The sequence below is a fragment of the Notolabrus celidotus genome, chromosome 10, assembly GCF_009762535.1.
Source record: "Notolabrus celidotus isolate fNotCel1 chromosome 10, fNotCel1.pri, whole genome shotgun sequence".
NCBI lineage: Eukaryota > Metazoa > Chordata > Actinopteri > Labriformes > Labridae > Notolabrus > Notolabrus celidotus.
The window spans coordinates 12,264,208-12,280,209 of record NC_048281.1 but is presented as its reverse complement, the minus strand read 5'-3'; the positions used below and the strand labels follow the sequence as shown (position 1 = coordinate 12,280,209).

At 46.3% G+C, this 16,002-nt stretch overlaps 1 protein-coding gene and 2 long non-coding RNA genes across 3 annotated transcripts; all 3 read left to right on the top strand.

Annotated features, from left to right (window-relative positions):
• Positions 1–5,318: 5,318 nt before the first annotated feature.
• On the top strand, positions 5,319–7,413 carry LOC117820581 (vicilin-like seed storage protein At2g18540). Its single transcript, XM_034694402.1, has 3 exons — positions 5,319–5,980; positions 6,450–6,582; positions 6,862–7,413. Exons 1-3 carry the CDS (start codon positions 5,798–5,800, stop codon positions 6,954–6,956), a joined length of 411 nt encoding a protein of 136 aa, XP_034550293.1. The 5' UTR covers positions 5,319–5,797; the 3' UTR covers positions 6,957–7,413.
• An 823-nt stretch (positions 7,414–8,236) lies between these two features.
• On the top strand, positions 8,237–10,415 carry LOC117820583. Its single transcript, XR_004632778.1, has 3 exons — positions 8,237–8,305; positions 8,376–8,435; positions 8,518–10,415. It is a non-coding gene; the product is annotated as an uncharacterized LOC117820583 (long non-coding RNA).
• A 1,842-nt stretch (positions 10,416–12,257) lies between these two features.
• LOC117820586 lies at positions 12,258–15,659 on the top strand. The gene is made up of 3 exons (XR_004632781.1): positions 12,258–12,556; positions 15,213–15,337; positions 15,465–15,659. It is a non-coding gene; the product is annotated as an uncharacterized LOC117820586 (long non-coding RNA).
• The last annotated feature ends 343 nt before the right edge of the window (positions 15,660–16,002 follow it).

The following is a 16,002-nucleotide window of genomic DNA, read 5'->3' as shown; positions in this document are numbered from 1 at the left end:
GTGAGGTCGTGTTTCTGTGAACTCGTCTCAGTCTGGTTGGTCTTGTTTCAGAGTGGAGACCGAGCTGCTGGAGAACGTTCAGCTGTCAGAGAAAGGGACTCAGCACCGGCTGGAGATCCACAGTCTGAACGTAAGAAACCAGGATTTAACTCAGAGCGTCTCCTTTTCTTCAGTGTCTGCTTTTCTTCCTGACTCTTCCCTCCCCGTGTGTCTCTTCTGTGTTTCTCCTGTAGAGGGCGGTAGAGAGGGAGCAGCTGGGCCGAGAGAAAGCAGAAGAAGAAGCTGCTGATGCCAGAGATGCCCTGCAGAAGGTACGCTTTATTAAATAATAAACAGACAACTGTGATATGTTTCTAATCAATGTCTTTACAGTTTAACAAAACTTTATTTAAGGTTGTGTATTGATCGTATTGATCGTATTGATCGTATTGATCCCCCCTTGTTGTCTGTCCTTCCTTCAGTCCAGGGAGAGCGTGCTACGTCTCTCGTCCTCTGAGTGTGTGTTGAAGCGGGAGGTGGAAGAGGCTCGGGATGCTCAAGAAAAGATGGCCGCCCTGAGCTCGGCGCTAGCTTTAGACAAGAGAGAGCTGAACAAACAGCTGCTGCAGGTACGCTCACTTACTCTACCTGCTGTGTGTCACCTGTACTTCATCACACTCAACAAAAACATCTTTTATATGAGTGTGTGTTTGTGTTTGTGTTCAGCTGGAGTGTGCACTTTCAAACAGCCAATCACAGCTGCAGGCCGTGAGGTCAGAGGTCAGCTCTCTGCAGAGGGAGGTCTCAACCCTGAACCTGGACTGCAGCCAGCTCAGGTGAGATCTTGATCCTGAATTTAAACTTAAAATTAAATCTGATAAATAGATATCTATTTATGAATCCAAACCTTTAGTCCTTCATATAAAACATCCTTTATATAAACCCTTTAATCTGGAATAAAAAACTTTTTAACAAACAGAAAGTTCAGAATAAAAAGACTTTAAATCTGAACCTGTATTCCAAAATATTAACCCTTTAATCTTAGATATAATCTGTACTCCTGGTTTTAAACTCTGACTCTCTCTTCCTGCGATGATTTTGTGTTGTTCAGAGCGCACAGAGAGGAGGAGGCTGAAGTCATCCGTCAACTGAGAGAGAGAGACACAGAGAAGGAGAGAATGATGGAGGAGAAGGAGAGACGGCTAGTCTCCCTGATGGAGGAGAAGGAGAGGGATGGAGTTCGGCTGGAGGAGGTGAAGAGAGGAGGAGGAGGTGATGGTCATGTAACAGTGATTCACCTGTATGCTCTGTGATGTATGACGGGTGTCTGTGGTCCTCAGTTGTCCTCCCAGCATGCCTCGGTGCACAGGGAGCTGAAGGAGGCACAGGAGCAGCTGCGACAGGCCGTGGAGGAGGTGAGGAGGAGAGACCGGCAGCAGGAGGAGCAGCAGAGGGAGAGCAGGAGGCTGCAGAAGAGCAGGAGAGTCTGCAGAGACACAGGGAGCAGCTGGAGGAGGAGCTGCAGGAGCTCAGGTATGTACGCAGGTTTAATCCAGACTAGGGGTGTGCGGTAAACCGGTATCATCACCGTCACTGGTATAATATGTTGCCACGAAATGGATTTTGCAATACCGTAATTATCGCAGTAAAGCGTTGTTTTCACATCATTTGGGCCAAGTAGTTGTATGTCGGAGATTTTCTTAAAAGTAAACGCGCATATACTTTTAAGGGCCGGTGACACTGGTGACACTGTCGTCCCTTACTAGAGGAAGTAAACATTTAACGGTGTGCAGAAAGCGAAACAGCGAACCAAAACACCGCTGATCTGTGGTCCGTCCAGCCGACCACCGAGCCATATATCAGCCCATATAATGACTGGACTCTGAGCAGCACATGCCTCCTAACACATTTTTTCCCCGATGAGCACACAGGTGAAATAATTGCTCCGAACCGGCTCTGATTCATTCATTCCTCAGCCTCTCTTTTTCCTTCTCTCTGCTCTCTGTCACTCACACACACACACACAACACACACACACACACACACAACACACACACACACACACACACCACACACACACACACACACACACACACACACACACACACACACACACACACACATCTCCCGCCTCCATTCTCCATCACCCAATCACAAGCCTGCTATCCTGGTCAGCAACATTCACTGACATCACGTAAAACGGATCATCAATTAATTAACTAACATCATAACTAATTAATAACTAACCCTAGCAAACACCAAACAACCAATCCGTTACAATACAGAGCTGAACAGTTCCCAAATGACTTCTCTGTGTCAAGTGACATGCTTTTAGCAAATTCTGCAACATACTGTTGAATGGAACTGTCACAAACTAACTCTCTCCCTCTTCCCTCTCTCAATTCAACTCAATTCAATTCAATTCAATTCAATTCAATTCAATTCAATTCAATTCAAACAGCTTTATTGGCATGGAAGTTAAAAACAATATTGCCAAAGCAAAAACAACAGTAATAATAACATTAATAACAATCACATCAAACAATACACACATATGTACACAATACAATATATTATCACATCACAACAAGATCAAAAGTCTGAAACAATATACATAATATATATAAAAATGATAGATAATTTTAATCGTTAATAGGGTTAGGGTTAGGGTTAGTAATAATAATTATCATTATTATTATTATTATCATTATCAAATAAAAAATAAAGATACAAATAAATAGATAATAATAATAATATATATAAAAAAAAATATATATAATAAATATATATATAATATAATCTCTCTCTCTCTCTCCCTCTCTCTCTCCCTCGCCCTCTCCCTCTCCTCAGGTGTATGTCGGTGTCTCTCCACCAACAGCACGGTCAGCAGCAGCAGCAGATCTCTCAGTGTGAGGTGGACAGACATCAGCTGACTGCACATGTTGGCGCTCTGCAGCAGGCCAAACAAACGCTTCAAGGTCAGAGCGAGAGACGACAACGCAGCTGAACACACACGGCGCTTTGATATCTGTCTTCATATAACACGTCAACAACACGCTGAAACACACAGACAGAGCTGCGACACAAGGGGGGGCTGTGACGGGGACAGATAAAGTAGAAGTATCAGAGTATGACCAGCTGTGCTCGAGTCATCATGAAGAGTCAGTCAGATTTTATTGTGTTAAAACATCCTGAGAGGAGCTTCAGTGTCAGTGTTAGTGTTGTTGTTTGCTTGTTTGTAGTGTTTGTGTTGACTGATGAATGTTTGTGTGTCGGTCTGAAGGAGAGATCAAATGTCTGAGAGAGGAGCTGGAGAGAGCGACAACCAGAGGAGGAGATGACAGAGAGCAGACAAAGAAGAGCGAGGAGGTGAGGGAGGCGCTGAAGGAGGAGATGGAGAGACTGACAGAGGAGCTGGAGGAGCTGATGACTAGGAAGATGGAGGAGGAAGGGATGAGGATGGAGGAGAAAGAGGCCTGGCAGAGAGAGAGGGAGGCTCTGAGCGAAGAGCTGGGAACGAAGGACGGAGAGCTGGAAGCGCTGAGGAGGCGCACGAGGGACTGACGGAGGAGGAGAGGGAGAGAGAGAGGAGAATTGAGAGACTGAGGAGGGACATGATGGAGAGAGAGGCAAGGATTGGACACCTGATGGAGAGAATACTCAGGATCGAAGGAGAGAGGGAGAGAGTGGCAGGAGGAGGTGCAGAGGTCAAAGGTTCAGGTTACAGAGGAGGAGGTGAAGAGGGTAGGAGGAGATCGGAGCGCTCTGCGACCGGATGGAGAGACTAGAGAAGGATAAGGAGGACAAGGAGAGGGAGATGGAACGACTAAGGAGTGGAGCAGAGGAGGAGGTAGAGAGATGGAGGAAGAGGGTGGGAGGAGCAGGAGGAGGAGATGAGCAGACTGATGGAGAGAAATCTCTAAACTAGAGGAGGACAAAGAGGAGGAGAGGAGAGAGAAGGAGAGACTGCAGGACAGAGAGACGGAGAGAAAAGAGAAAGGAGGAGGGAGGTGGAGCGACTGAGGGATGAGGCGGGAGAACAGAGGAGGAGATGGAGAAGATGAAGGAGAAGGTGGGGGAGGTGGAACTGCTGAGGCTGAAGCTGAACGTGGGCCAAAGAGGAGTGTGAAGGAGATGAAGGAGGAGGTGGAGAGGAGGGAGTGCAGCCTGGAGCGACAGATCAGCGCCGTGAGAGAGAGGGAGGAGGAGGTAGAGGACGGAGAGCCCGACTTAGGCTGGCAGAGGAGCAGGAGGAGGGAGGGAGAGAGGGAGCGACAGGAGGTCTACGACAAACTCAGGCTGAAGGAGGTAAAGGAGGAGCAGCTGGAGGTGCTGCTGAGAGAAACCAGAGTGGCTCCTGGAGAAGGAGAGGAAGGAGAGAGGAGAGAGAGAGAGCAGGATCTCTTCTCAGCTCAGGAGACTCCAGGAGGCGCGAGGCGTGAGTGAGGGAGCAAGAAGGAGAGCCAGAGAGAGGGAGGAGGCCTGTGAGAAGCTGGAGGAGGAGGTGAAGAATTGGAGGGAGAAAGCAGAGCGGTCTGTGAAAGACCTCACAAAGCTTCACCTCCTCCTGAAGGATGGAGAGGAGGAGGTGAAGCTTCTGAGAATGACTCTGGAGGAGAAAGAGGAGGAGTGGGAGAGAGAGAGGAGTGAGCTGAAAGAGAGGGGAGGCAGAGAGGAGGAGGAGGCTGGAAAACAACTGACGGAGATGGAGGAGGAGAAGAGGAGGCTGGAGGAGAGACTGAAGGAGGTGGAGGACGAACTAGAAGAAGAGGGGGAGGCACTGAGGAGAGCGAGGGAGGAGAAGAGGAGGCTGCAGGAGAGAGTGAAAGATGTGGAGGAGTTTAAGGAGAAAGGAGAGGAGCTTAGGAGGACAGAGGAGGAGAAGAGGAGGCTGGAGGAAAGAGTGAGAGAGATGGAGGAGTGGAAGAAGGACAAGGAGAGGTGCTGAGAAGGGTGAGGAAAGAGAAGAGGGAGGTGGAGGGTGAACTGAGGAAGGTGAAGGAGGAAAGAAGTGAGGCTGGAAGAGACAGAGCGAGCTCAGGTCCTCCTGGTGGAGGAGAGAGGGAGGTCCATGGAAGAGGAGAAGGAAGGACTGCTGGAGGAGCTGAGGAGGAGGGAGGGAGAGGTGGCAGCGCTCAAAGAGAGGTGCAGACACCGAGAGATAACACTCAAGAGGAGCTGAGGAGGGAGGGAGGAGGAGGTGTCTGTGCTGAGGGAGAGGTGAAGAGGGAGAAAACAGACAGAGGAGTTTACAGGAGAGGCTGAGGAGATCTGAGGGAGGAGTGACCAGCGCTCAGGAAGGGAGCTGAGGAGGGAACAAAGGGAGAAGGAGGGAGACGCAGGAGGAGATGAAAACACTCATTGAGCAGAGGAGGAGGAGGGACAAGGAACAGGAGGAGCTCAGGAGGATGAGAGAAGTGTCCACACTCAGAGAGGAGGTGCAAAAGGAACAAAGGGAGAAGACTGAGATTAAGGAGGAGCTGATGAAGAGGGCGGATGACATCACAGCGCTAAGAGATGAGGTGCAGGAGGAGCAGAGTCAGAGGGAGGAGGTTCAGAGGAGCTGAGGAGACACCAAGAAGGGAGCTGGCATTCATCACAGAGGAGGTGCATAAAGAGAGAAGAAGAAAGAGCAGGTAAAGAGAGGAGTTAATGAGCACAGAAAGGAGGCGACAGCACTAAGAGAGGAGGGCGCAGAACGAGCGAAGAACAAGGAGGAGCTACAGGAGAGCTGAGGAAGACCAAGAACGATCTGACCTTCATCACAGAGGAGGTTCAAAGAGAGGACAAGGAGAGGAAGCAGGTACAGGAGGAGTTAATGAAGGAGCAGAGGAGGAGGGAGGTGCAGGAGCAGCTAGCAAGGACAGAAAAGGAGGCGATGACTCTCAGAGAGAAAGTACAGAAGGAGCGTAGGAGGAGGGAGGAGGTGCAGGACAAGCTGAAGGAAGTGCAGCAGAGTGTGGAGGTCATGACCCAGAACCTGAGCTCCCTGCAGACCCAGGTACACTACAGCACTCAACAGTAACACTTTCTGTCCTACAGCGTCCCTGTAAACCACATAAACCAACACATGTTAAAGCTTATTACACAAACATAACATGTCGAGGATTATTCTGTTATGAATATTTATTTATAATATAAATATCTGTAAACGACCAGCTGGTGGCTCTGTGACTTAAACAGAGTGAGGAAACATTTCTTCAATAAAATGTCTCAAGACCGAGCTGCTGCTCAACGCTGCTCTAGTGGCCTGTTACAGAATCACAGTGCAGAATTCACCCACAGTAAAAACTTTGAACCCATTCATCTCCATTATTGAAGAGAGGTCACTAAAACAAACTGCACACAACGATTAGGAACGTTAAGGAGACTTTATATTTAAAAACCTTCTTTGAGCCAAGAAAGTTTTGCATGTTGCATTTTGGTGTTTGAGTTTATGATGTTAGCATGTTAACATCTCTCTCTTTCAGGTGTCGGATCAGAGTCAGAGCAGGGAGCGAGTGAGGCAGGAGGTGAAGGAAAAGGGAGGAGGAGGCACAGCAGATGAGGGAGGGTCTGAGGGCTGCACTGGAGGAGAGGACCAACCTGAAACTTCTCATAGAGGTAAGGGACCTCCTGCTGAAACTCCAGGACCACCTCAGGGTGCTCCTAGCTTCCAGTCAAAGCACAAACTGAGCTAACTGTTTAATGAGATGTTTAACTTTCAGCAAAATGTGAAAATATTTGTAGAAATATAACATAAAGAAAAAAATATATAGAATATATGTTGAGAGCGAGGCTAACAGTTTCCAAAAGTTTCAGAGTCTTTATGCTAAGCTACGCTAACAACACCCTGACGTAAGCTCTGTAGTCTCTAAATATAACCTTTATTCTGACGTTCAGGAGAGCCACACAGAAGGAGAGCGTCTGAAGAAAGCTCTGAAGGAGAAGAAGGAGGAGGTGGAGAGGATCAGAGAGGGGAAACCTGCAGACCTTAAGAGAGGAGGGTGCATCGAGAGAGGGGGAGATGGAGAAGGAGAGAGGGGGGATAGAGGAGCTGATAGCAAGAGCCAAGGCCCTGTAGAAGAGGAGAGGGAGATGCTTGAGGAGCTGGAGGAGGCCTCGACTTGCCAAGGAGAACGCTGAGGAGGAGAGGAAGAAGGCGGAGGAGCGATGGAGGAGCAGAGTGGAAGAGATGGAGGAGAGCGGGAGGAGAAGCTGAAGCGCTTTTGAGAGAAATCCAAGTCCTGAAGGAGCAAGAGGAGGAGAAGGAGAGGAGTGGAGACCAGACTGGAGGAGGCGAGGAAGGAGGTAGAGGAGAGCCAGGCCGAGCTGAGGAGGGTTAAAGCTGCGGAGGAGCAGAGAGGAAGGATCTCCTCACTGTCTGCTGAGAGAGGAAGAGAGAGAGAGGGAGGAGATAGACGGACAGAAGAGGAGGAGCAGAGACAAGGAGACAAACGACAAGAGAACAGGAGGAGGAAGGGAGGTGAGGAGGATGTTTTCATGTTTATATATAGGCTCTAAAGAAAAGATAAAACAAGTGACGACCTGTTTTAAATTTTTTACAGCAGTGTGAGGATGAGGAAGAGGAGGAGGAGCAGCTCTCCACTCTGTTGCAGTGAGAAGAGAGGAGATCAGGAAGGTCCTGACGCAGAGAGAGGCAGAGGTTATGAACGAGTGATGAAGACAACATCATGATAACAGAGAGGAGAGACAGCTCAATGCATCAGAGCCTCAGAGTTAAGTTCAATGACTTGTATTAGTGATTATTATGACGACACTATGACCCTTATATCTGTGTGTGTGCGTGTGGAGTGTACACTCTGACTCAGAGGACGGAGGAGCTGGAGAAAGACAGGGACCGCGTCCGATTGGCTCTGGAGCTCACTGAGGCAGCTATGATTGGCTACAGGGAGAGAGCCCACCAACAGGAGCATAGCCCTGGAGCGGGGCCTAACACGGACCAGGTCGGTGGTTTCTGATGGATGGTTGCTTTATCATGAGTGTCTGGGTGGATCTCCTAAAAAACTGTGTGTTGTGTCAGCTGGGTGATGTGGACAGACTCCTGGTCCTGCAGCGTTTGGTGGCTGAGCTGGAACTCGACGTCAAACGCTGAAAAAAACAAAAACGCAGGACTCGAACATCAGAAAGAAAAAACTGAGAGAGACAGAAACTCTCTGAGAGACACTCTAGAGAGGTACACAACACAGACACGGACAACGGACACACAAACACAAACACAAACACAAACACACACACTGAACACACAATGACTTGTTTCTGTGTTTCAGGTGGAGGGGGAGCGTCTGATGTTCAGACAGAGGCTGAGTGACAGCCGCAATCTCAGGTGAGACACTGTGTGTGTGTGTGCGTGTGTGCGTGTGTGCGTGTGTTTAAGCTATTGGTTTGTTCAGCAGAGTTTGGACACCCCAGAAGAATAGCGTCTGCGCGGCAGAGTGAGGGAGCTGGAGGACCAGGTGAGACCACCACAGAAGAAGAGTTTTAGTTTTTGTGTTGTCAGGGGTGGATGCTGATGATGTCACTGTCTCCTACCCTCAGGTGAGTCAGCTGCGTCCTCTCAGTGGCTGTTGATCAGCACAGAGGGCAGATTTTATCCAGCATTCCTCCAGGAACAGCCAATGGCTGATCTCTCTGAGACGTGACCTCACCGACTCGCTGGACACTGTCCACACGCCGTCCTATCCCGTCCGTCCTGGAGTCTGAGACGCAGCGATTGACCGCAGCCTGAGAGATGGAGGAGCTTAGGATGTCTCTCAGCCAATCGTAACGCCTGAAAGATAAAAACTGTGAACTGAAGCTTCCTGACCAAAAAAACTTGAAACCTCTATGAGCTCAGAGACAACCTGCTGCACTGCTTTAAGCTTTTTAAAGGACACTGAACGCACCAAAGAGGTTTGGAGCTGCTCATCACATGAAACCTGATACGTGCTGCATTCAGGTACTAAAGGGACAGTTGGATTATACACAACTGAAGTCTTTATTAAAGGTTGTACTCATCCTTATTTCAGTGTGACGGAGGCTGGCCCGTCTGAGCGGCCCTGAATGTAACACAGCTCCCTGCAGGTCTGAGTCCTGCTGCTGTCACCTGTTCTGTGGTTCACCTGACCTCAGGTGTTTGTTTCAGAATCACTAACCGGTTCATTTTCTCTGACATCACAGAAACGGTCCAATCAGTGATCGGCCTGTCAGAGTATGCTCTGTTTTTAAAAAGTGGTGTGAGCTGGAACCAGATGACCAGACAATCAATCGAAGACGACAATTATCTATTTTACTTTGTTCCAGACAAAAGTAATCAAAACCCAGATTTCGGTTCAAAGGTTATGGTCTGTGTTACAATGTTTGAAGTTAAAGTTCATCAGCTCCACCTCCAACCTGAACCTGCTCAGGTGTCGTTGTTTGAAAACATCGATAAGACCTGAAGCTCAGCAGCAGAGAGACTGCAGCGCTCTCAGTGCTTCCGGGGGTGTACTGCAGTCTGATGGCGGTAGTATAAAACCTCCAAATGTAGCTTTAATCCAGAGTCATAGATCAGGTTTGAAACACGGACACATGACGGAGGGTTAGTAAAGACCACGCCTCCTCTCTTCCTCTCCTCCTCTCCTATGTTTGACCTCAGGTCTTTAATATTTTACTCTAAAAGAGGAGTCTGCTGCTGGACGGACTCTTTAAACTCTGCTACTCTGAGATCTGAAGACCTGGTAAAATTACATATTTGTTTACAACATGATGAGTCTGGTTTCTGAACAGCCTGAGGTTCAAAGTTACAAAACACATCGAAAGAACTTTAGCTTCTTGTTTCTTGACTTGTTCATTCTTTCACTCCACCTCAAAGGGAAAATTCAACTTCAAACTATATTATATTTAAAACCAGTACATGTGAGACTAACGTGATGAACTCCAGCACACGTCAAACTAACGGAGTCGTTCAGCCTCTAAACTCCATTCAGTTCAATGAACTTTCTGAATCTTTAGTGTTTTAATCAGTTTGTTTAAAGAGTTTCTTCATTTTTTAAACAAACTGATTTTTATCCAAATTAAAAACATAATTTTTATTTGTTCAGATTTTGTAGACCTCAGCTATAAAATTCTAAAAACCTTTTGTAGAAGAACTTTTATTTTGGTGCTAACTGCGCTGACTCTGACTCTGTTTACTTAAAGTGTTTGTAGTTCATATTTAAACTGTTTGTTCCTCAATCCGTCATAGAAAGTTACAAACATTCACAGGAGCTCTGTTCTCTGACAGGATAGATGTTTACTTGTTTATTTATTGTTTCCTGTTTGTATTTATATCCCTCCTTGTGTCAGTCACACCCTGAGCTGTGACCACACTACATTACCCAGAATCCTCCAGCCTGAGCTGTGAGTCTGACTCAGGTAAAGGTCAAAGGTCAGCTGTGATTGTGACATTGAATAAAACCAAAGTTTAGATTTTTAAAGTGACTCTTGTTTCATTGATCTGCTCTAACACTGTCCTGCTCTCTGCAGCCAGCAGGGGCGCCGAATGCTCTCTCCACTCCAGGCCACCCCTCAGTGCCGTGTGTTGGCCTCCACAGTCAGAAGACTCTGGACACGCCCGTGCGCTGAACAACTTTTGCTCCTATATTCACAAGTTAAAATAAACATGTTTTTATATTTTAAATTATATTAAACCTTAAAGTTAGCTTCTTAAAGCAGCGTCTCACTCTGTCTAAATGTCATAAATGGCTCCTGCTGGATTTAGGGGATGTTTTCAGGTAACTGAATCTTTTTCTCATTTTAAAGTTTATTTTTTCATGTAGACTTGATTCAAACTCTCAAACGTCACCTGAAGCTTTCTTTGGACTTTAAGAGTTTCAGGTCGTTTGGTATCAGACTCCTCACCTCAGGGATCCAGGTAGGGATGCTCAGCACCTCAGCAGCTCGTGTTGTCCAAAGATCCCCTCGCTCAACTGACAAGAACCAACTTCAGCAGGTATCCTAGACGATCTGGGCTGCAGGAGAGGAAGACGTGTCTCCTCTGTGAGTCTGGACTTTCTGACGGCTGTAGGTAATAAACTTACTGATGACAAGAACCTCAAACAACAACACTCCAACGAACTATCCCTTTAAGTTTAATATGAAGAAACGTCTCTAAACTGTCTGACAGACAGATGATGTAATGTGATTATGAGAGACCAATAACATGACTGTTATCTGTGTTTTTATGAGTCATCAGAGTCAGATATATTTACAGAGAGAGAGAGTTTGTTTGTGGAAGGCAGGTGTCTCTCTGTCACTCAGCTGAGTGATAATCCTACTGGAAACCACATCTATTTACCCACCTCTCTCTCCCTCTCCCTCCCTCCCTCCCTCCCTCCCTCCCCCTCCCTCTCTCCCCTCCCTCCCTCTCTCTCTCTCTCTCTCCCTCTCTCTGTTTTCTCTCACTGTCTGTGGTTCTTCACTCCAGCAGCAGCCAGCTAGCCAAGCGTGTCTCAGGTAGGTCTCTTTGGATCTCTGCGTGTCGTCTGGTTTTCACCACAAAGGGTTAAATAAAAAGTTTAAAAGAGTTAGTGAAAATGTAGAACAGTTTTATCCTGAGAGAACTCGAAAGTTAAAAAGTTTTGTAAATGAAGGAGAAACATTTTCATCGTCTCTTTTTAGAGCTGAATGAAGAACAGAGCTCGTCTCTATAACGACGGCTTTACTCACCTCATGAATATAGATTTATACAAACATATGGAAAAATAATTAAATCTGTTAACTCTAAATGTAATGTCCTCATAGTTAATTAAAGTAAAACTGAGACTGTTTACTCACAGTGTTCACCTGACAGAAATTAATCTGTTGGTTAATTTACAGGATTTAACACAAAAAACATCTGATGAGATTATCATTGAGTGATTGGGAAACTCAATATAAAAATATTAAAAAGTAAGTAAATAAATAAATGATGAAATAATTAAATTGATAAGAAAATGAATAGATTATTAAGCAAATAAAAAATAAGAAAATAAGTCACTAGATAGGTAAACAAATAAGTCAATTAATAAAGAAGTAAATTAATTATTTAACGAATAAGTCAATTCGTTAATGAAATAAATACATAAATAAAAAACAGAAAAATCAGTAAATGCAAATTAAGTCAATAAATTAATAAATACATTAATACATTAATTAATTAGGTAAGTTAATTGATAAATAAATATGTAAATGGATCAATAAATAGAGGTGAGCAGGATTTAAATTGTAAAATGTTAACTTTTAAAAATAAATCTGACATTTTTATTTGTCGTGTTTCAGGGGATTCAGACGTCACATTTAAAGAACCGTAAACAACCACAACTGCGATTCAACGTGGTCTTCCTGGTCCAGGACCTGTTTGAGGAACACTGAAATTAACATCTGATAAAGGAAACACATGAACCTGATCCTGTATACCGAGACAAGATCCGGATCCTGACTCAGCATTCATCATGACCATCGGACGGACGGAGGACGAACTGGAGGACAGGAGAGGATGGGAGGAGGAGGAGGACAGGACACTCTCTCATCATCCACGACTCTGAGCACCATCGCCGTCCAGGCCGGCCAATCACTGATCGTCATCTCTGTCCTCAAGGTAAGGACACGACCAGCGTCCTGAGCTCTGATTGGTCGGTGAGATCAGATTTTCAGTTCTATGTGATGTGAGGAGGGACGTGACCGAGCCTCAGAGAGAAATCTGTTCACACTGAGGCTCAGATCAGAGAGATGAAAGATGAATACTGATCCTCTTTAAGCAACAGAGGATGCTAAGAGTTATGGCGTCTCTTCATCTGTAGCTGATAGAGCCGCACAGACGTGAAGATACACCTCAAGAGCTTTCCTCACAGGTGATACCTGAGCGAGCTGATGAAGGAGATCTGACCAACATTTCATTTCATATCCTGAAACTTTACCACCTAGAGGAAGTTCATTGTGTCCTTTCAAAATAAAAGCATGTTAGTAATAAACAGGAATAAAGTATCCTTGGTGTTGACAGAAATAAGAGTTTATGAAGCATCTCTTCTCTGAAGCTCAAACATAAACTCATCCTCTTGAGTCGTGTTGCATCTAAGTGTAGGGTATCATTCTGGAGGTCAACAGAGGATCCAGCTCACAGAGAAGACGTTTAAAGAGACAGAGGGTCACATGACCAGCGTCTAAACCCTGTGATAAAAGTTAAAGTGAAGTTATGTTGATGTTTCTGTTTGTAGCAGAGAAACAAACGTCTGATCAGGATTTGTCAATGGATGCTCTGGTCAATATTTGGGTCTTTCCCTGAAACTCAAACTGACACCTGAGACCAAACTGTCCTGCATTCATGAGCTCTCCGTGTTCCTCACGAGGAGGAAGTCTCTCCTGTGTTTGGTGTGTTCTTGAGCTGTGTGTGTGTGTGTGTGTGTGTGTGTGTGTGTGGTGTGTGGTGTGTGTGTGTGTGTGGTGTGTGTGTGTGTGTTTATTAAACTTGTCAGCTTTGAGTCTGATGTCTCTCTCTGAGGTTCATGAAGCTGAAAGCCTTCAAACTGAGGAGGAGAGACAGACGCTAACCTCGTCTGTTAGTCAGCGCTCAGTCCATGTGCTGCGTCCGGTTATAGCACAGACTATTTATGTGTGTGTGTGTGTATGTGTGTGTTTGTGTGTTTGTGTGTGTCTGTGTGTCTGTATGTTTGTGTGTCTGTGTGTGTGTGTGTGTGTGTGTGTGTGTGTGTGTGTGTGTGTGTGTTGTGTGTGTGTGTGTGTGTGTCTGTGTGTGTGACAGCTGATGTCTCTCAGGGTTTGAAGGTGAGTGTGTATATTTAAAGTGTTCTTATGTGTGTCAGATAATAGTTTGGCAATTACCGTCAGTGTATTTTTAGTGTGTGTGTGTGGTTTGTGGTGTGTGGTGGTGTGTGTGTGTGTGTGTGCGTGTGCGTGTGAGTGCGTGCGTGTGTGTTCGTTGTGTGTGTGTGCGTGTGTGGTGTGGCGTGTGTGCATGTGTGTCCCATTGGGTGAACATGCCACGAGATACTGTATCATCCTGGGAATGCTTGAACAGAGACACACGTGTGCAGAGAAACATGCAGCTCAGTGTGACCTGAAGAAGTCAGCAGGTCGCTCCGAGAGGAACCACAAACAGAACCCATAAAGACCCCAACAGATGATCAATGAGTTCACAGAGATTGCTGAGATTACTTTTATAACAAAAGGTGCTTTGTGCCTGCAGGAACTTTCCCAAGGACATTTAGAGGGACTATGAGCATTGGAAATCAGGAACCAGGACCCAACTTTAGTTCCTGGGTAGTTAATCTCCCCCCTGTAAGGTTCCTGCTCTGGTGGTAGTTCTTTCCAAAGGTCCAGGAACTTTTGGGGGCGGGGCCTGGTAATGCTAAACTTCTCTGATTGGTAGTGTACCCTGAGTGTTTTTATTTCCCCCTCCGTCACAATAACCTCACACACACATGTGATTCACTCAGTTTAATAGCTCCTGAACATTGGTCTTCTCTGAGCCTGATAGTGTGATGTGTCACTGTCAGCTCCCGGTGTTCCAGTCTGAAGAGTGACCTGTAAACTGGAGACTTCAGCTGAATGTGTCAGTGTTTGTGAGTTTCCAACAGCTGTTGAAACACAGAAGGAGTCCTCGGAAATGCATCCTAGTTTAGTTTTTATTCAAATGTCCAAATATCCTCATCAGATATTTAATGGATCATCTAAAGACGTTTGTGAGGGACGCATCCGACTGAGAGTCTCCAGTTAACAGGGTCGTTCTTTAAACTGGAACACCCGGTCCATCTCTGAGATGGCTTTAAAATCTGTCTTCTTGCTTTATAGTCGAGCGTTTCAGACGTTTGAATCCTCTTTGTCTCGGAGAGCTCGTCTCCTTCAAGTGTTGATTCAATGAATCCATCTGCAATAAAACAAGATCAAAAACAGCATAAGAGGAATCTCTTCATGCTAACAGGCTAAACCGGCTAACTGTGGTGCGCTCATCTTTGTTGAATGGCATCTCTGTCTTACTGCCCTCTGCTGGTCTGGTGGTGTAGTGCAGTTACTGTTTTCCTCCATACGTCACTGACCTGATTCTCATAATCTCTACGGGACTTCAGCCTGGGTGGAACCTGGTGGAAAACGCAGATGACAACGGGCCACAGGAACCATTTGTTCCTGGAGAGTACTGGACGAATAGCACTTTAGCTCGTCCTCTCAGAGATATTAAGTTTTAACTTATTTACTGTCATTAATGTTTCTATGTGGTGTGTGTGTGTGTGTGGGTACAGAGTGGTTCCCTGATCCACCTCCAGCTGGTCCAGGTCCATCCCGGTCTCTGTGAGATTGGATCAAACCAGGAGGAGAAACCAGAAACTGATCCAGGACCAGCAGCCAGCTGATGCAGAAGCTAAAGGTTTAAACACACTCCTCATCCTCACTCAGAGTCCACCTCGGTCTCTCTGCTAGCTCTGTGGTCTGGTACACGTCCTGGGTCCCTGGACTAAAGGTGTTACAGCGTCTGTCTTCTTTCTGATCTCCAGAAACATGAGCAGGAGGTTCTGTCCTTGGTGGGGAAGACGGAGCGGAGGAAACAGAAGAGGAGCAGGGAAACAGGAGGAAGAGGAGCGGAGCTTCACAGAGCCATGACAAGCCTCTCTGAAGGAGGGCTGGTCGCTGCTCCTCCGTCTGCTGGAGAGACGACAGGAGGTGCTGACGCTGGCTGCAGAGTTTTAAACCAGCCGAGCGACGGAGGTAAGAAACTTGGTGGATCGATGGAGCCAAGAGAGATGCTGAGTTTTGTGTCCACGACTAACTGTTATGAAGGATCTGGATCTGAGTTCCTGCTGAGACCAGAGTTATACGGTGAAAACATCCAGTCTCTACAGACCCTTTCTTAAAGTTCCCTCAGATCCTGATCAGACTTGTTCAACTGTCAGGCCCAGGATCTCCAAGATAGTTTGCACATTTAGGGCCATAAGAAGCTTTTTAGTGTTTCTTGATCCAGGCAATGACAGGATGATCCCTGATCAGAGGGGAGGGATAGCATGAAACTGAAACATGCCATTTTGCAGTTCTCAC